This window comes from Phyllobates terribilis, unplaced genomic scaffold, assembly GCF_046119375.1.
Source record: "Phyllobates terribilis strain yellow unplaced genomic scaffold, ASM4611937v1 Scaffold_1__5_contigs__length_1240528914, whole genome shotgun sequence".
NCBI classification, from domain to species: Eukaryota; Metazoa; Chordata; class Amphibia; order Anura; family Dendrobatidae; genus Phyllobates; species Phyllobates terribilis.
In genome coordinates this window covers 866,746,702-866,767,877 of record NW_027362761.1, presented here as the reverse complement: position 1 = coordinate 866,767,877, position 21,176 = coordinate 866,746,702, and the positions used below count along the sequence as shown (strand labels likewise).

Here is a 21,176-nt window from a genome sequence, read left to right as displayed (position 1 = left end):
CCATACCTTTTGTTCTAAAGATTCAATTTTACAGGTTAGCTCTTCTACCATCTGCATCTGCTCCTTAAGATCGTGTTGTGCCTTTCTAAGATCATCCTGAGTTTCTATAGACTAAGGAAGATGAAACAAGAAGACTCACAGAATTGTGAGCAGTTTCTAAGGCAACTTGCTGTATTTAAAGGGAGTCTGTCAGCAGGATTTGGCTACCTCATCTAAGAGCACCATGATGTAGGCAAAGAGACCCTGAATCCAATGATGTATCACTTAGATTACTGGGTGCAGAGCTGGGAAAGCTTCCCCCACCCACACCTGGCTCTGTATATACTATGTCTGTAGACAGTGAGCTGCCCATCACAGGAGGGGGCGCGTCTGACTAGCATCCATGCTATGCTGTATCCCAGCAATAAGATCCAGGTGCTAAAACAATCATTGCAAGCAAACAAAACCATGGAGCTTGATAAGAGAGGCATAGCTGTAAATCAGTGTTTCAGCCCCTACAGCATGCTGTCTTCAGATTACATAGCATCATCCTGCTGACAGATTCCCTTTAAAGGAACCATGTCAAGATCTTTTACCACATTAAACCACCACTACTAATTCATAGGAGCTCATGATGTTACTGAACATAAAATGCAGAAACACAAAATCAGTATAGCTTTATCTTATGGAGGTAGTTTCTCTTTGGTATCATAGACATCCCTCCAGCGGAGACGCGTTCTCCCAAGCAGGTCCATCTGCATCCAGCACATGTAATAAAACGAGCTTCATGGGTGTACTGCACATACACATGAGGTCTTCAGAGTTGGCTTGAGATGACGTATTCCAGCCAGAAAGAGCAGACCACCATTGTGGCATTTGCAGAAAATAATGCAAAAACACACACAAAGAAAAATGCATATAGGTGCATAATTAGTAAGGTTATCCTTGTACTGCAAACTAGTAGTGGACATTGAGTGGGGTAAAAACTGGTGACCGGTTGCCTTGATCGGAAGAATCACCCTAAAATTATTAATTAACTGTACATATCACAGGCTCCTCAGCCAGTGATCGTAAATGCTTACACAAACTGTAAAAAAAAAAAAAACAAAGACCCAAAAACAAAAAATGTAAAAAGCCAATGCTTACCAATTGTACATTCTCCCCTAGATCTTCCTTCAGCTGGTCCCTTTCTGACTGCAGACTCTGAATTGTGGCCCTCAGCTGACGGCTTTCATTTGTCATGATTGCCATGTGTTGCTCAACATTAAGAAGCTTTTCCTCAATGTTTGATTTCTCATTACTCAAGGATGCAAACTGTGCTTCCATGTCTTGCAAGTTGTCATCTTCAGTGTTCTGCAACATTTTTAATAAAAAGATATCAAAAAAGGAAAATGGACATGTTGGGCATATCCTTGATTGATTGTTAAGCTTATTTCGACCTTTTGAGTCCAAGTGCATGGTTACCAATGATATTTTACCCCCAGCTATATTAGAAGATATAGCTAGCTGCCTCCACCTCATTTTTATTATGCACAAGAATGAATATAAATTATATATAATATTATATGATATATTTATATATATTTTTATCTAAAATAAATTTAGCTTTACGACCAAAATCTATTTACAGCCATAACATGAAAACATTCCCCTTCTGTCAGGCTGCTCAGATGCCATAGTTGTGATATTGGGGTTAAAATTGCTTTTCTATTATTTCATCAAATACACCTTTTGCACACTGACAACTCTGAAAAAAAAAAAAAATAAACTTTGAAGACCAGTCACTTGTTAAAAAAAAACCAAACAATTAAGTTAAGTTTCTGTGAAAGGCAGCATCTGGGAGAGAGGGATGAAAATGCACACCCTGAGAGAAAAAAAATATCAAATAAAATCAATTCCCAGTTGGTCTGCAAGCAGAAATTTCACATACTGTACACCACAAGCCACAGATGTGAATATCTCTGAAATGGAGTGATGAAGCGCAAAAATGAAATAAAGCAGAAAAATCAGGGGCGATCATTGATTTTAACAAAGTATTTAACTCCATTTTTCCAAGAAAGTGAAAGGTCGTCTCAGGTTTAAATAAAAGTACCTGATCTTTATTTTCTGTCTGAGTTTCTTGCTCCATTTCAGAGACGCATCTTTGCTGTATGCTTTTCAGATGATTCCGCTCCTGCACAATTCCTTCGATTTGCTGCTGAAGATCAAGACGTTGCCTTTCAGCTTCAAGATTTTCATTTTGTAAGGAAACAACTTTTGACTGAGTTTCCTCCAAAGCCTCCATAAGGCCTTCAATCTGAGAGCTTAAATGGTTCCTTTCCAGCTCAAGTGTGTCTTTGTCTTTTATAAGCTGTTGATATTCAGGGTTCTTCAGGAGCAGGTTTTCTTGTAAGTCAAGAACCTAAAGGAACAAAAGTCCATATGCAAAACTATTAAATCTGCTCAAAAACTCACAATGTAAGCAGCCCTATTACACCAAGTAAATAATTCTGGTCATACAAACAGGAGCTAAGTCTACCATTTCTTCCAAGCATGGCGTCAAGTCCGTTATGGTTTCCTTTTCTACTTTAGGGATACTGCAGGAAGCCTCCATTCTCAGATTAGTAACCACATTGACCTGCTGGTTTAATTCCTCTTGGCATCTCTGTAGCTCTTCCTTTGTTCTCGAAGACTACATTTGGTGAAAAAAAAAAAAAAAAGGAGGGGAATATCAACACATTTAAAGAGATGTAACTGAAGCCATTTAGATTTACTTTCGTGTAAGGGGACATTTTTTTTTAATATTCCAATCAAATGTATAATGTGCAGCCTGGAAGTATACACTTTGTCCCACTGCTGAAGAATGAGACAGGCTGGTTAGCTCTCATACTGCATCTCTGGACACCAGGCTGTGAGACATGAAATATTGATAGCCCATTCCCAGTCCTGCAGAGTCCTTTTAAGTCATCAGCCTCTGACAATCCACACAATGAAGGGATTGCAGTGATCACATAAGTGATTGTTACATAGGCACATTGGCTTCTAGATGAGTGGCTATGCCTATTACAGCAGCTCAATCCATTTACCTGTCACATGGGAAAAAAAAACATTAACAGTTTTTTTTTTTCTTTTTTGCACATGACAGGTTCCCTTTTAAATCACTTTAGATCGGCAACCTTTTAAAGAGAATCAGCCATCAGGTTTTTACTACCCAATCTGAAAGCAGCATAATGTAGGGACAAAGACCATGATTGCAGCGATGTGTCACTTATGGGGCTGCCAAGTGTAGTTTTTATAATAATCAGCAGATCATCACTAAAGAACTAGTAAACCTGCATATGCACGAGCTCTGTATTACCCTGCCCCCATCTCTGATTGGCAGCTTTCCGTAGACTGTGCAGGGAGAAAGCAATCAGTGATGTGGGTTGGGTTATACAGAGCTCAGTATTCAGAGAACTGCTAGATTTGCAGCAGAGAAAAACAGTAATTTTAAAAACTGCAGCAAGCTTAGTAAGTGACATCGCAGGGATCAGGTTTTCTGCCACCATGTCATGCTGTTCTCAGATTGGGTAGCAAAAATTTGGTGACATAATCCCTTTACGCAGTTAACCCTAGAACGAATACCTGGGGCCTCGCAGGTCTAGGTTTCTGAATCAAGACGGACAAAATAAAAAAAAACAAAGATTTCAAATAACTTCACTAGTTAACTTACACAAGATAAGACAGATTCCAGGTTTTCTTGGAGACGGGCATTCTCATCAATCATCCCCTCCAGCTTGCCCTGGAGTTCATCTCTGTGCGCCGTCTTTTTCTGCAATTCTTCCTGCAGTAAACTAAGTTTGCTAAGAAGCTCCAACTTCTCTTCCTGAATGTCTTCTAACAAGGTGGGATTTTTCATGACATTTTCTTCAGGCATGTTTATCTCCATATCAGTATAATCTACCGCTTCTTCGGATTCTGCAGCCGGTAACTGTTGTTCTTGAACAGCCTTTAGTTGTTCTTTCAGCTCCTCAATTTCATTTTTTAGCTCACATTCTCCTTCAGATCTCAAGGCCTCCTTATAAGAACATAAAAAATATATATTTTTTTATCTATAGAAATCAGTTGTAAGCATGCTAGACTATGACACCATTGGACAGCTCAGACTGATTTTACTTATAACAAAAATTGTAGATTGACATCTAACTTTTATCTCGCCCCAGTGCTGTGAATCCAGCACTGGGGCGAGATAAAACACATACCAGAAACCTCCATATCGTTTTTCCCCAACTTTCCCTTTCCATAGACTTCAATAAGCAGCCATAGTCTGATCCCTCAGAAAGCTGGCACATAGAATTTTTTATGCCAAAGTCCATTTGATTTAACAAGAAAAAAAGAAACAAAAACTCCAGCTCACCCTGACTCAGGTGTCCCGAAGCAAGGAATGAATGAGGAACCTCTCGCCGGTAAATTGCAAGAAAAAAGGAAAGGATTCCAGCTTCTGAAGCACAGCAGACAATTCATTATTCCATAAAAACAAATTCCGTAGTCAAAACAGAATTAGCTACACGTTTCGAACGCTCCAACCTGCGTTCTTTTTCAAAGCCTTTGATAAAACGCAGGTTGGAGTTTTCGAAATGCGCAGCTAATCCTGTTTTGACTACGGAATTTGTTTTTATGGAATAATGAATTGTCTGCTGCACTTCAGAAGCTGGAATCCTTTCCATTTTTCTTGCAATGTGATTTAACCATCAACGTTCAAGATGAATAGTTTCCACTTACATTCTCTGTACATCTCTGCAGATTAGTCATCAGTTCGCATCTCTCGGCCTTAAAAGCATCGACTGCCTGCTGAAGTTCCCCTTTCTCTTGACAAATTAACTCGAGTTGCTGTTGCAATTGACCGAGGGTCTCTTTCAGCTCATTTCTTTCAGTTTCAATCTCTTGTCTGTTTGAGGTATCAACCTGATCACTTGTGGGTGTCTCTATAGATACCTGTAATGTACAGTCTTGGGTCGATTTGTCCTTGAAAATAAATAAAAATGTAAAATTCTGGAAAAAAAACAAAAACTCCAAAACACATACTCCATTTTCCAAAATGTACCTGTTTACACATTGCAAGATCATTAACCAAATTGTTGTTGTTGACTGACAAGGAGGATATTAAAAGGTCCTTTTCCTTGGTGGTCAGTTCGAGTGTTTCTACCATCTTTACATACTTTGACTCTGGATTGATAGAGATCAGAGTAAAGGTGAGAGGTTTCCAAATAATAATTGCACGCTCACATACAGATTGGACTACTGCAGTTACCAGTCTCTTCGAGCTTTTGGAGAACATCTTCCACTTTAGTCTCCAGCTCCTCGATCTTCTTGCTCTTTTCTTCAACCTCACATTGGAGCGCAGATCTGTTGGACTCTCCCTAAAAGGAATTTAATAGGCAAAACTTCTTGAATTCTGGTGATATTGTTTCATGTGCAAATCATGCTGCTTTTGGAGGAGAAAAATAAACATGTTAACAGAAATATAATAATCTATATCTATCTATCTCTATATATATCTATATAGATATATATATATATATATATATATATATATATATATATATATATACATATACACACACACACACACACACACACATATATATACATACACACTATAAAGTACAAAAACTTCTGATCACGATGTACTGCTACACACCATTACTCCCACTGTTTCTGGTGCCAAATTTTTAACACAAACAAGCAAATATTAAAAAGAGATGAGGCCAAATAAGCAAAGATCTCCTTCTAATGTTTTAGAATTAAATCCATTCAAACGGCTGTCCAGAATTCCAGAATTCGAGAACGTAGCAGCTTAATTCCAAAAACAGCATAATACGATCAGGCCGGCTCAGCCAGGAAAAAAAAACAACACTTTTTTTTAAAATCTTATACAACCACTTTAAGGAAACTGGTCTTTTGCTGATGGGATTACAATTTTACATTATATAAAAATTAATTTGAATTTCTTAAAGTTTTTTGAACGTCGCCTTTATAAGAAGCAGAACACAAGACCTGATTAAGACTAGCGTTTTGTACACCAGTTTTAAAGGGAATCAATTGGTAGGTTTTTGCAATGTAATCTGAGAGCAGCATAATATAGGGGCAGAGACAGATTCCCACGATGTATCACTTACTGGACTGCTTGGTGTAATTTGGACATAAATCAGTTTTCTATGCTGTAGATGTAGAAGTGGTCAAAATGCCAAGTTATCTATAACTTCGCCTCCACCACTGATTGGCAGCATCAGGTAATCAGGTATACAGTGTACATTGTCAGCAAGGTGTCAATCAGTGGTGGGGGCAGATTAGCCGGACAGCTAGTCTGGAAGCGATAATCTCCTGCTGATAAAACCCTGATTGTATTGAAACCGCCCACACCCTAATAAGGGACATAGATGGTATCAGGCTTTCTGCCCCTACATTATATTGCCCTCTGATTAAATAGCAAAAACCTGCTGAGAGATTCCCTCTAATGAGAGGCTGAAAGAATACAATATACAAAATTCATTAACAGTCGCATGGCTTTTAATAAAATAAGTGCAATCCACTGAGAAGATTGCACTTACTTTATTAAGAGCTGTGTGCCTGTTAATGAATTCGGCATCCGTATACCTTGCCAGAAATGTGAGACTTCTGGCCTGACGCATTTCACCTCTTTCAATTAAATTTAACAGACAGACGTAACCACGCTATGTTCTGGCTCCTCAGCAGCTCTGCCCACTTTACAGACCCGCTTCAAACTGGCACAAACAAATGCCAAAAATTGCAAACTCTGCATTGACTTTTTATCGGTTTTCTTTAACCCAGACTTCTACCAGAAATACTTTTGGAGTCACCCAGAAGTATCCTCATATCGAGAAGCCCAGCCATCAGCTGGAATTTGTGTAAAATCTGGCAGTAGGTATTCAGTTTCCTTAGAGCATCACCACAAGCATTAGTTTCCTGAAACCATAGAGGGTGGAATAATAATACACTTAACATAAAGCAAGGTCTTAAAAAAATAAAATTATATAATTTAATTATAAATAATAAAACACCACCACCGGCAAGTTAAGGGATTTAAATTTTAAAAAGGAATCTTTTAGGAGGATTTTTTTTTAACCCATACTGTTGGTATGGCAGTATATGTCCTAGTACATCAATAAAAATGCACTGCTTTATTAATTTGCACATGCTTCAAAGATTGATTTCCTGGCATATCTGATCATAATAGAGCAGATATTATCATTGTACAAGGACCTACAGTTTAGAGCCATAGCACAGCACATAATAAAATCAATGGGGTAGGGTTCCCTTTAAATAGCAAGAGGTTTTTAGAATTGTAACTAAGTTCTTACATTTCCTCCAGCCTTGAGTTCATTCATTTGTGCCCTCAGAGATTCCAGTAACTGAGTTTTGGCCTTTAGTTCATCTAGGGCGCTTCTTAATTCGTCCTGTATATCTATGGACTGTAACAGAATAAAAATACCCATAAAGCACGAACACTGGGACAAGCTATAGAATCCCGAAGGAAATCTGCTTCTTTGCAGTCGTTACCATTTCTATGTTCTCCTGCAAGTCCAGTCTCAGTTGGTCTCTTTCAGCAGTTAGGTTTTTCATGGTTTCATGTAACGCATCTTTTTCTTGAAGCACGGCCAAAATCTGTTCTTGAAGCTGGAGGTCTTTAACATCCTCTTCCTGTAACAAAAAGGTATCCAGTGGCTGCACCCAATACTCAAATGCCATATTGGTTTCACATTCCACAAGCTCCAAATTTTTCATTACAGAAGAGGAAAACCTGCACTTGTTAAAGCGTCTAAAAATTTCTGACATCTTACAAACCTGTTTCACTTGTCTATTGGGATCACTTTCCCGATTTTCACTGTTCACCATCTCATCCAGTTCCCAAGATTTTGGTGGTTCCTTAATATTTTGCTTGAGCTCAGCATTTTCTTCTTCCACCTTAGACAGCGCCAGCTCTGCAGAGCGCATACGTTCCTGGAGAAGAGTCATCTCAGAGATCAGGTTCTGATGCCTTCTTTCAAGTTCTAGTTTCTCAATAAGACGACTTTCACACTTCGCTTCATTTTCTTGTAGTTTTTCACTCATCGCAGAAAGCTTAAAAGAATAAGATATCAAATTTAACTTTAAGCAGAACCAGTCGGGCTGTGGGCACCTGCACCTCCTCTTGCAACATTGCACCCACTTTTTGGTTGTGAAGGCACACACAAGTTACCTGGATAACTGTAAATGATCTGCTCCTTTGGAACAAGTCGTAAGAGCTCATAATCCCCCACAATTAAAAGTGGATTCCAGAGCAGTGAGGAGGGATTGTATTGTACCAGAATCTAGTAAATTACATGGGGACAGGGATGGCATTATTGGAAGATTTAAGAAGGGAAGCCAACTATTCCACAAAACGTGGTGGTTCTGTAGGAGGTTGTAATGGGTCAAAGGCAATAAGCAAAATAAGCCAATCTGGCACAATTTGCTTGTATGAGAAATCTGCTAGAGGGGTTTCAAGACCAGGAAATACAAAGAGCCAAGTATAGATCTCCGTTGTTTCTTGGAAAGGTCTAAGGGGCAGTTTCATTAAGGCAGGCATCCACACACCAGTCTTAATGAATGAGCCTGCTAGACTACAAGGCACGCCACTGAATGAATTGGATGCATCTCTTAAGTGGTGTACGCCTCCCAGGGACCGGATTATAATTTCTTAAATAAGATACGCCACTTTTCATGAATTTGGCAGGCATAGCCACAATCATGCTCCGCTCATATTGAATATATCTAGAAGTGGGGAACAAACCGCACAATAGGGTGATACCCTATGGAGAGAGATGGGCAAGTGCTGGTTATGCTCACCTGGAGGAGTTGTGATGGGCACAACTCCAATGTAGGCATGAAGAAAAACAGCAGCTGCCCCGTGGCTGGTGGATAAATCCTCCAGATGTTGGATCCAGTTGGATGAAACCTGTAAGGTGCTCATTGTTGGAGAATTGATATACTCCAGCAGCTCCATTCATATTGACATAGCTGGCCGGGACCAGAAGAACACCAAAAGTCACAATATCTTTGCGCAACTTTTGAGGTGTATTACGGTATTTTTAATACTAGAATTCTGGCAAACCCATTAATGAAAAAATATATATATATATAATATAAAATATATATTTTTTGCCATTACTATGCTTGACGAATCCCTCCAACAGTGCAGGTTAGGTGGTCAGTAGATTTAGATATACGTTTTTCAGAAGTTATATATCATTTACTAAAATCAAAATCCTAGAGCTCGGATTCTTTTGAGCCATGGCAATTAGCTAGCCACATGGGTGACATTTTCACACCCACGAAGCTTATTCCAGCTCCACTAACGTCTGTACTGCTCATTAGAAAAAGGAGTGGTGCACCATACCTGCCAGTCACACATGCACCCCTGCAGGTATCAGACAATATCGCTGGGCTTCCTCACCTCCCGATGCAGAAGTCAGAGGAGCAGGAATACCGCATTATAGTATAGAGGACATTCATGGGCAGTTAGATGACCCGGGAGAAGGCGATTGAGCTACAAATTGCCCAAAGTTTCATTGATGCAACCTAAGAGCCATACTTTACTGTTTTGTTGCCATAGCTAGCTATACAAGGTTTTTTTTTTTTTTTTACATAAAAAGCTGTAGATTTGGAATACATACTTTTGATTCAGTTTTTTTGTAAGGTGGGATGAATGACAAAACAAACAAAACAGATTTGGTGTTTTTAAACTACAACACATTTCATTAGTTCCACAAGGGAACTTGAAAATCCTTTGGATTGTAGAGATAGCCTGTCATTGGTTTATTGATAGATTCTGCTGGAGGTGGGAACAAATAGGCTATGGTGTTTGACAGACACAAAGCCCTTGTTAGACCAGCAGCCCATCGACACTCGATCTCCCTCGGTCAACTCCTCAAATGCATTGGTTGCTACTAATGGCAGCAACTCAGAAGTTAAACGGTCAGGATGAAAGCCAGCTCCAGTCCCAGCATATACAGCGGGAGCTCAGCTGTATTACAGCCGGCTCCTGCTGATGCCATAGGCACAACTCATTCATGGGACATAAGGTTATCTCATTAAGATCCACCATGTTTGAAAATTGATGAAAGACATCAATATTGTGCATTGGATACACACTGTATAGAGTGGTGTCCGCAGGATGACAGGTAGCAAATGCAGGAGGACCAAAGTCAACTTCCAGTTTGCTAAAAGGAGACATGGAGACCGCACTGGGCATGAGGAAGAGGTGGTGCCATTGCAAAAAGCTGTGGGGGTACAAAGGAATGTTCTGCTTAAATAGTGTATATACAAAAATGGATGACACTATGGTATAAAGTTGTTAAGATGTAATAAAAATGTACGAAAAAATTATATAAATAAATCTATTACTGAAACTAACCTTTCCTTCTAGAATGTCTTTTTGGCCTTCTGCTTGTGAAGAGTCTCCACAATCAGCAAGTTGTTTTCTTAGGTCAGCAACAAGTTGCTTCTGCTGCTCCAATTCCTCTTGTGCAGTCCTCAACTCATCCTCCGTCTCAATGGACTGTTTATGGTAGAAAAGAGAAATACTACAGATATAAATCATCGAGCATTAAGACGAAACAGAAGAGACAGCCAGATGGCCACACTGAAGTTTAATTATAGAAGCCCATTTGTAAAAGCGTATAATAAGTCATCACCAGCTCAATGTTGTCATTTAAGTCTTGCTTTAAGTTATTCTTTTCAGCTTCCAGGTCTTCCACCTTAACAAGAAGTTCATCTCGACGGTGAGCGACAAGATTTAACTCCTCTTGGAGTTCTTGCAGTTTACTAGAAGGCTCAGCATTTTCTGGTTGCAGAACAGTCAAAGAAGAGAGGTGTAATTGCTCCTGAAGCTGTTCCTTTACAGATAACAGTGCATTATACTTTTCTTCCAAATCTTGTTTTTCCTTGTACAACTCAGATTGCTTTTCTGATTGCTGCTGAAGGATAGCAACTTCTGAAAACAGCTAAGTGGGGTAGAAAAGAAAAAAAATGTCAACTTAATACAACATGAGAAACATAAGTAGTGTAACGTGATTAGTATACATATATTGCAGAACTTTGGATTAAAATCTCCTCCTTTCCCTTAATTGCATTATGAGACCACATACCGTTAAGACTGAGAAATATTGGAATGGATACCCAGATCATTAAATGAGGCACAGATTCTCCCAAATTATTCTAATCTATAGGAAGTATAAAACGCCTAGATTTTTATATAACATCTGATTTCATCCAGATGATGAACGTCCAAGATGTAAATTGGAGGATGGTGGTTTACTATACATGCTCTGGGAATGTTCTGAGTTGGGGAATTATTGGAAAAAGATTTTATCTATCATTAGGAAAGTATACAATATTGAGATTTGGGTGGATCTCAAAAAATGCATATTAGAATTAATAGAGGATGACATGGAATTTGACCCAGGTCAGATAGGGATTTCCCGGATGTTATATCAGGCTACGAAACAGATTGCATCTAAATGGATTAATCCCTCAGCCCCGTTAATAGGGGAATTTAAAAATAGAACAAACAATATCATTAAAATAGAAAACGGTATTTACAAGAAACGTAATACAGTGAACAAATGTGAGAGAATATGGGGGTCCATGGTTGGATACTCCTGGTCTGCTATCAAGGGAGTGGTTATTGGAGAGACAGTGAATTACCTGTTTCTAATGTGACATTTTAGAAATATTTAATATGCCTATTAACATTCTATTAATTGCCCATTTAAATGACAAACATTTTTCCTTAAATCTTATCTAAAGGATTGTAAGGTCATCAAGTATGGAATAATGTGCTGGGTATGCTTTTCACATATTTCTTTTTCTGGACTATGGTGTAATAATTCCCTTAGGAATAATCTATGTAAAAGACCCCTGAGTTATACAGGTTTGTGTGAGGTTTTTGTTTATTGTGATTGTTATAAATGACTTTAAATTGCTTTTATTGACATTTTTTAAATTAAAAACTGAGAAATATGTCCTAGGAGACCGATCAATTCAATGTCCTGTGCATGGCAGAATGAAATACTCGGCGCACGTTTAAAATCCTTTTTACTTTAATTTTTCAGTTTAGCGTTTTTATGAGTAATAGGTGTATTCATATAAGACATTCGAGCCACACATGGACTTAGGTATTTATGTACAACGCTCTTATAGAGGACCTTCACCGGGTACGTAGTGGCCAGGTTCTGTTCTTAGGGTTATTCCCGCTGCTCCCCGGAGTATTATTTCTTGTAAAACCACAATACAATTCCAGATATATGGGCCTTTTTATTCAGTGCTAATTTATTATGGGGGGCGTTGCTTTATGATGTTCTGCATTAATTATTCTGTACCTTTGTGGTAAAGATCAAAATGGCTGATTTACAGAAGGGGAAAAACAAAAAACACACAAACACCACTCAGGGGAGCAGCAGGAAAAACATAAGTACAAAACCTGCTACTATTGACTCAGTGACTTGTTCACTTTAAAAAACACACATTGGAGGTGGTCTTTGTTGTGCCCTGCAGACCCTGGTAACTGCAATCTGTCTTGCCTTTTCTTTTGTTATGTTGCCGACAGCTTTTTAATAAGTTTCATACAGGTTTCCACTTGGGTTACTTGCAGTTGGATAGATGGCAGCACTATGCACTTTTGAATTCTCTCGTCGATCTATACAAGTAGTGTCTTTGGGGTTTACATGATGCTGCACTTTATGTAGGCTTTACTTCAGGCTAGCCAGGAGCACAACTGGACCTTTTTCGTGTTTTTAGATTATATACTTATTATATGAAGATCGGAGCATAAACTATCCATTTTTCACCTGCTGCAGGTCTTCTTTAAATCTCATATTAAAACTTACATGCTTCACTTGACCTTGGAGTTTGTCATTCTCCATGCAAGAAGATTTGAACAATTCATCCAATTCTTTAAGACGATTTTCCATTATCTGTAGAAAAATATCACAAAAGTTGAAAAATCAATTGTAGCAACCATTACATTTTTGTAGCAACAGTTTCAGTGAAATGATCTTAAAGCACAATTACCTGTATAACCTGAAGCAGATCATGTTTCTTCTCCAGTACTGCTGAAAGCTACATTTGGAGGATGAAACCGTAAATTATTAGAAATGATCTAGGTCAGGGGTGGGCAAAGTGCGGCTCTTGGACTTGGGCAGCTAAAGCCCTGCAAACAGTGGCCCGTGGGCTGCAGCACGCAGCCAACACCCGTCGGCTTCTTAACTTCACGGATATCTGCATCCTGAGAACGTACATAACGGTGAATACAATGATCAAGGAGGGAGCAAGTTGGCTGCCTCTTACACCATTCAGCCCGTGAGTCTGCAGCTGGACGCAGCAGGGGCTAGGACGTCACTAAATGGCATCAGTTGTGAGGAGCCTCACCCCTCAGAGTGGAGCCTCACCCCTCAGAGTGGAGCAGTGCAACGGAAGGAGCGCAGCTAGACAAGTAGTTTTTTTTGTTTGCTCATCGGTCAGTACTTGTGTGAAGACTGTTGGCCACAATACTTTGTGGGAAACCTATAGTGGATTGTAGTTGTGTGGGTGCGTCCATCGTGCTGTGCAGGGGAGCTATGCGGTCCGTCGTACCATGTCTGTGGGGAAGCTGTGGGAGCATTTTACTGTGTGAAGGGGCTGTGGGGTATATCATTCAGTGTTAGGAAGTTGTGGGAACATCATATTAGGTGGGAGGGTAGCTGTAGATAAAACATACAAGAACTGAATAATAGGATTGGAATGATTTATAGCTTTTTATAACCTGTATAAAAAACAATAAATTAGATGGCGTTAATTAGCTGCTACAAGTAAGAACACAGATTATAAGCAGCCCTATAGTAACATGTTATAGCAGTAGATAATCAGCATACTTAACTCTGCTCAATTTTAAAGTGATAATTCTGATTATTATATTAATTTCTAAGTTTCGCCTGTTGGTACCACTGTCACAGTCTCATTGGGCCCCTTAGGAAAATTAATTGCCCACCATTAGTCTAGGTGGAAAATACACACAACATGCATTTTAGGAATATATCTTACTTGTCGCTCCGCACATTCCACTTCCATCAATAAGGATTGGGCTTCACTGTCATTTTTATTTTGATCTCCGGCTGTAAGTGAACATCTTTCCTGTAAGCTTTCATGCTGCACCTTCAGTTCAGAGTATTGCTGTTCGGCTTGTTGATATTTCACCTGCAGTTGTGTTACCTCCCCTGTTAGTTTCTCAAGCTGTTCACTTTGTTCTTCCAGCTTGTGCTCTTGGTCGTTTATTATAGAGGCAGACTGTTCTTTTCCAGACTTTAATAAGATGAGCTCCTCTGAGGTTCTCTGTGCCTAATGAGTAAAATATAAAAAAAAAAAAAAAAAAAAAAAAAAAAAAGACAGTCTCTACATGGGCTTGAGACTAAGACATTTTATAAACATTTGGCTTTGTGTTAAATTTTTAAAAAAACAACTTGTCCCATGATAACCAATTTTTCAAAAGTCAAAGCTGCACAAAAAACCTATTAGAAATAGTCAAGCTCTAGTATTTGAGTAGGGAAAGGTTAGCATACAATAGAGAATGCGAGTTTCTGTTTCAGCACTGAAGGCATATGTGGCATATATGTAGCCCAAGTAAGAGATTTTGTACGTAGCATGAAACAAGAATTGGGGTAATGAGTTAGTGGGAATAAACTCACCTGGTCCCTAAGGTTTTCGACTTCACTACATAAATGTAAGGATTCTGACAAGTTGGCAACTTTCTGCTCCAGATCACTCTTTTCCTCCATAATACTAGCCAACTGCTTTGAGTAATCTTCAACCTTCTTCTCAAGCTCTATGCGAGACATGAGCTCTGAAAATAATACAAAAGGGCCATCACATGCAATTATGTGACATTTAGAACAGACCCCGTGTATGCACCCAGGACTCTTAGCATTCACATGCACACATTTTTGTATTAGACATCGCATATAAGTATTTTCCTCACACAGTGTTAGTCTAAATTGCTTTGAATTACTCACAATATTATGTTTAAGGGTATTTAAAATGTTGTTTTTTACGTTGAATTAATGGTTTAAATTTTTTTCTCAAGTTTTAAATATTTATGGTATTATATATATATATATATATATATAAAAAAAAAAAAGTTTTGACATTAACTTTTAGACAATAGAGGGACATGAAGTCCAAGTAGAATGCCAGCTCACATTAAGGGGTAATTCTCAAGCTGTCCCTATCAGCCCACAGCTCTGCAGTCTCCTCACTTCCTGGTTTCTGGCAGGGCGGGCATTCTTCATTGAGTGACAGCTCTGGTGAGTAGCAGAGCTGTAGTACTTGCAGCACAAGTTCTGCTGTAACACGTTCAGTGTTTTGTTCTGGTGTCTACACTTACCACTAGATTTACACAAAACAAAGATAACGGGCAATTGAACCTGTTAAGGTCAGCAAGACAGCGCAATTAGGAGACCTGCTCTAGAAGTAGCTGATGGTGGGTGCCGGACTGTTACACCAAACAAACCCTGGACAAGTATGGCACCATTTCTAGAAAAAAGCAGCCATGTGTTTCTAACGTAATAGAGACCCTTCAATTTTACAGTCTCAGTTTTATATCATTTTCAAAGTAAATCAAGAGATTATACTATATATTATATCTACAAAAACTTAAGTCTAGGTAATTATAGTCCTATATGTTGTAATCAATATTATACACATGGAGATAAAAACAGAAAAACGATGATCTGACCAACCTTTGGGGACTTTTCCAGCCATGAGGCCATGGAGCTGGTTAATTTCATTATAGGCATATTGCAATTCCTTCTGCAAGTCAGACTGCATCATTTTGTACTTGGACTTCTCAAACTCCAGTTGCTTCTTGTCATCGGAGGAATCTTTCTCCCTTTTTTCACAGCGAACCAAGAGTTCATCCTAAGCAACACACACATTTATGAAACGGAGAAATGTAAAATCAGCAGCCTTCTCCATATACACACCCTGAAAGCAGCCCTGTTTGTGGACGGTGTAAGAAGCACTGTGTGTCCTGTCAGGTCTTATTCTGCTTACAGCTGCAACTCATATGTAGAAAAGTGTAACTAATCTCAAATATGGAACCCAAAAAAAAACAAAAAAAAAAAAAAAAAAAAAAAAAAAAACCCCGGACTGGTTACCTTTAATAGAGAACGGGTCAGTAACACTGCGAAAGAAGAAAATGTGGGGTAGGAAGGTGTAAAACACTATGAAAGATACCTCTTTTTCACCATCTGCTGGGCTAAAACTTGGCTTTTATTGATGTGCAAATTATGGTTGCAAGTGCACTGGTGGGTGGGTGCACTTGCAGTTTATGGCTCTTAGTTACCTTTTCCAGCCAGTGCTGCACCCCCCACACTTTTGATTGAGCATAGAAAGCAGAGGTGACTATGCAGCAGAGCCTTGTCAATCAATAAGTGAGAAGAGTTGGACTGCAAGTGCACTGATCTGCACAGTGGCTCAGGGGTCACTGTTACTTTACAGAACTGGGTTCAATCCCACCAAGAACATCAGCAATTATTTTCTATGCCTTCCCATTTTTGCATGAGTTTCCTCCCACACTTTAAAGATATACTGATTGGGGCTCACAACTTAAATTCCCTAAGGAGACAGTGATGGTGCCAATTGTAAGGCACAGTGGAATTAATGGCACTCTTGTGAACCTAAATTGCCCATCAATAAAAGCCACAATTCAGTGCAACCAATAGCACAGGAATAGGTCTCTTCCATAAATTATTTACACCACCCTATGCTGTGCCGCCACCGCCTGCGCAAGGCTAGCGTTACTGTCAGGTGCTCTTTAAAGCGTCAGAAAACTGAACTATAGCCGCATTCATCTACTGTAAGTAATGCTCTGACCGTACCAGCTTTTCTTTTAACTCCAGATTCTCGCTTCTTAGGAAGGCGGCTTCCCTCTGAGCATCACGGGTCACCGTTTCAGCATCACTAAGAGATTGTTGCATTTGGAACACTTCTTCATATAGCTTTTCACCGTTACCCTAAAAAGAGACGCCAAGTATTATGTAGACATGCATACACATGACCTGGAGCATTTTCTAGCTTGGAATGGAAAGCTCCATACCATGGATGCCATGAGATCAGAATATCTAACTTTTTTCTGTAGTATTTCGGATTCTCTCTTTAATTCGGTTATTTGCTTCTCTTGTTCTAGCAAAAGTTTTGATTTGCTTTCCACTTCATTCTGAAATATTAAAAATAAGAACACGCCGTTATGCGGGGTTCACAGCAGGACTTTTAATGGCACTTTATTCTTTTTGGACAACTTATAAATAAGCTAAACAAAATGGAAAAAAGAAAAAAAAATCGGACGTAGATAGACACTTTACACTGTGTGCCAAGCTCACTGTGGGCACAGTAACCACGAGCTATAGGCTTCTGCAGCTGGGAACTGAACACTAAGCAAAAAGGTGCTGAGAGCCCCTCTGACATGACCTATACCCACCTGCCTGTAGTGAGCCAAATACTAAAAAGGCAACCCTAACCAGGGCTGTGGAGTCGGAGTGCATACAAAATGGACAGACTCCTAAAATATATACTAAATTGGTATAGTACAATGCAGTATGTGCTGTAAATGTTTTCAGAAGGATTTGGGAAAGTTATGAAATGTCCTATAAATGTCTGTGCTGTTCCTGATCTAAGGATCTCGACTTTTAGGTGAGATGAATCTGTGCTGCACTTTATGTACACGCTCAGTGACCAGTGCTGTGGAGTCAGAGATGGGAGTCAGGGAAATTGAGGAGTCAGAGTAGGTGGTTTGGCTTACCGACTCCACAGCACTGACCCTAACAGTGAAACACCACCATAAAATCTAGGGGAACTATAAGCTTGGGTCAATACTAGAGAGCACAGAAAAACAAAAAACACACGGCATCCATTTGCCCCCATGAAATCAATGAGTAAAATATTTTCCAGCAAGCAATATAAAAATCTATTGCAATTGGCTACATCATTTTTATTTCTATAGCACCAACATTCTGCAGCACTTTACGCTGTCATGTCTTTATTGCATTTACAAGTACCCTCTAATGTAAATGCACAATTCAGATACCAAGAAGAGTGAAGGCCCTGCTCGCAAGCTTACAATCTACGTCTATACTCGTCTCGCCACGTGTACAGGTACTGATGAAAGATGTGGGATTCATGCTTTGTGACACATCTGATACAACAAGGTCCTCGTCTACCATTACATCAGGTCTTGTTTGGCTCTTTTGTATGCAATGTGGGCCACGGTCACATTTTAAAAGGCCCACCACCTGTATGAATGAGCTGAAAACATTTAAGTTAAATAGGACAAACTAGATGTGCCAAATATGGCCAAATTTTCCATCAAAGTAAAAAAGTACTGAGAATAGTAAATCTACAGCAATGCTTTGTTCTTTGGAGGCATTCCACTCCATTCACCAAAACCCAGCAAGTACTGTCTATGGAGTTGGTTTTTCTTTCAAAAAGACTTTTTTTCTATAACATTTGATAACTCCAAAAGGGATGGAGTCAGGTGGGAATGTGAACCTTGTGACAATGCAATGTAAAACTGATTGAACTACATGGCCATTTATCTGAAAGGTTGAATATCGCTTTAGTTGCCTGAAGTATTAATAGACTGATACAAAGAACGCTCACCTCAAGTTCTTTATTGTACACCTCACTATTGTCAATTAACTTCTTGAAGTTGGAATTTTCATAGGTTAGTTGTGCCTGGAAAGCAATTAGCAATAGGGCAGGAAGCATTAGCAAGCATTTTCTTGATTTCTTGATTAGACAACAAACACCATGAGAGGAAAAAAAAAACCATCACAAGATTAAGTGAAATTATTCCAGTGTCCCAGTAATTCAGCCACCAGTTATGTACCATTCACCTTCTTTAGGTTTAGAGTCAAGATAGTTAGGCATTTTTGTAATGTGGACACTCGCAGTCTTAGGCTGGGTTCACATGGCGTCTTAGCCTATGGTCAGGGGCTCCATTAGCCCTGGAAAAAGAGATTCAGATGTATGCACGGACGGGCCATTGACGGAGACAGATGACTGCGTCTTGTAGGTGGCATCAAATTTTTGGACATCATTTTCTTCCTTATCCGTCTGAGGCCACTGACTCCATCTGCATCATTACCAGCAATGGCCTGTCAGCACATATGCCCGAATCCCATTTTCCAGACCCATGGAGGCCCTGACAGGCTTAAAAGGGTATTCCCATCTCCAAGATCCTATCCCAATAAGTAGTAGGAATAGTAATAATAATTATTAAAAACAAATACCTCCAATTAGAAATGTAGTATAGTTTTTCTGATTCACTAGGTCTCTTTCCTCATGTGTAGGCATTGTAGGACCTTAGCTAGTTGCTAATGGTCGAAACCATGGATACCTAAGATTCTGTAATGCCCTGCACATGAGGAAAGAGACATAGAAATGTAGTATAGCTTTTCTGATTTGCTAATTGGAGGTATTTGCTAACATTATTATTATTACTACACCTACTACATATTGGGATAGGATATTAGAGATGGGAATAGCCCTTTAAACAGAATGTGAACCCAGGCTTAGAGTAAACATACAAAAACATACGAGTGTGTTTGGGTGTCATGATTCTGTCTTAGCAAACCTGATTGTCATATGCAGTCTGGGGCTAAATAAGAAGTTAAAGTATAAAGAAAGCAGACAGGATTTTTTTTTTTGCACATGCAGAAGAAAATCTTGTAACTAGTCTTGGTTCTGATTGTTGGGACCAGACTGATCCAAAGTAGAAGAATGCATAGTTATCACTATCGGGTGAAAACCAGTGCGACTACACTCATTGTCAGAATGCGCACGCACGCACGCACACGAAAAGAAGAAATTTGCAGCATTTACCATGTACAATAATCTCATTCTTTATTTGTATAAATCCATAAATCGTACTAAAACCAAGCAAGGAGCGTTTTAATGAAGGCTCTCCTTGCCTGATTTGATTGCCTTTTGTGGATTTATACAAAGAATAATAAGATATAGTTGAACATGGTGGATGATACAAATTTCTTTCTTTCTGGCACAGGACTCTGAATGACTATTCATTGTGGCAGAGAACCTCCCAAGCACCAGTAGCAATTACTTGTGTAAGTAACATGCAAGAGATGAGCCACACATCTAAATAGGTAGTGCAGTGCATCTGTGGACTTCTGACTCCTTTTAATACAGGATTAAATTATAGTCTGTCTCCAAGTTTTCCCTACCAAATCTGAGAGTAGCAGGATATTGGGGCAGTGACCCCCGATTCCAGCGTTGGATAACTTACCGTATATACTCGAGTATAAGTCAACTTTTTCAGTCCACTTTTTTTTAGGCTGAAAAAGCCCCCTCGGCTTAGACTCAGGTATATACATAGTTTGGTTGTGGATAGTGGGGGAGGAGGCGGCAGGGGTTGCGGTAGCGGAGGAGTGGGGCCCACGCAGTAGCCGCTGCTGCAGCTACCACGTGTGCCCGCTGCTAAAAGGAAATGAATATTCACCCTTCTCCACGCCCATAGGAGAGGAGAGGGGTGAATATTCATTTCTTTAATAGCGTGCGCACAGTGTCAGCACTCCATGGGGGTGGAGAAGGGTGAATATGCATTCTCTTTAGTAGCGGGCACATAAGTTAGCTGAGCCGCAGCGGGAGCGTGGAGAGGAGTGGATAGTCCCGGCGTGGAGAGGAGTGAATATCCTCGCAACTCACTTCGGCGTCTGAGGGCACATGGCAGTGACGTCATGCACTGCTCAGATGCGGAGCTGCTGCTGGCAGAACAGGAGCGGTGCTGGAGCAGAAGGGAGGAAGGTGAGTAGGCGTGCTTATTTTTTTTTAATGTGTGTAGTGATGGGGACGCCACACATACCAGGATTGTGGTAAGAAGGGGGCGCCACACATACCAGGATTGGGGGATGAGGGGAGCCATGTATACGAGGATTGGGGAAGAGGGGGTCATGAATACCAGGTTGGGGAAATTTACCAGTAGCTGCTGCATTTCCCACCCTAGGCTTATACTCGAGTCAATACGTTTTCCCATTTTTTTGTGGTAAAATTAGGTGCCTCTGCTTATATTCGGGTTGGCTTATACTCTAGTATATACGGTAATTTGCTAGTCGCAGTAGTTTTGATAAAATCACTGTTTTATTTGCTGGAGA

At 39.7% G+C, this 21,176-nt stretch overlaps 1 protein-coding gene across 8 annotated transcripts in view; it reads right to left on the bottom strand.

Moving 5' to 3' along the window:
- Positions 1–21,176, bottom strand: part of LOC141153971 (uncharacterized) — an 86,244-nt gene that overhangs the window by 33,946 nt on the left and 31,122 nt on the right. For 3 of the 8 annotated variants that reach the window (XM_073639369.1, XM_073639304.1, XM_073639323.1), the window contains exons 18-38: positions 18,667–18,741; positions 17,108–17,227; positions 16,890–17,024; positions 15,750–15,927; positions 14,700–14,854; positions 14,059–14,352; positions 13,051–13,098; positions 12,867–12,953; positions 10,674–10,982; positions 10,394–10,537; positions 7,804–8,079; positions 7,519–7,659; positions 7,320–7,430; positions 5,249–5,357; positions 5,042–5,163; positions 4,720–4,962; positions 3,671–4,015; positions 2,498–2,650; positions 2,072–2,380; positions 1,126–1,332; positions 7–111 (exon numbers count right to left, since the gene is read on the bottom strand). In XM_073639369.1, the coding sequence (XP_073495470.1) occupies positions 7–111; positions 1,126–1,332; positions 2,072–2,380; positions 2,498–2,650; positions 3,671–4,015; positions 4,720–4,962; positions 5,042–5,163; positions 5,249–5,357; positions 7,320–7,430; positions 7,519–7,659; positions 7,804–8,079; positions 10,394–10,537; positions 10,674–10,982; positions 12,867–12,953; positions 13,051–13,098; positions 14,059–14,352; positions 14,700–14,854; positions 15,750–15,927; positions 16,890–17,024; positions 17,108–17,227; positions 18,667–18,741 (3,666 nt within the window). The remainder of the gene's footprint in view (positions 1–6; positions 112–1,125; positions 1,333–2,071; positions 2,381–2,497; positions 2,651–3,670; positions 4,016–4,719; positions 4,963–5,041; positions 5,164–5,248; positions 5,358–7,319; positions 7,431–7,518; positions 7,660–7,803; positions 8,080–10,393; positions 10,538–10,673; positions 10,983–12,866; positions 12,954–13,050; positions 13,099–14,058; positions 14,353–14,699; positions 14,855–15,749; positions 15,928–16,889; positions 17,025–17,107; positions 17,228–18,666; positions 18,742–21,176) is intronic. The other 5 variants (XM_073639314.1, XM_073639360.1, XM_073639350.1 and 2 more) reach the window with 5 other exon arrangements.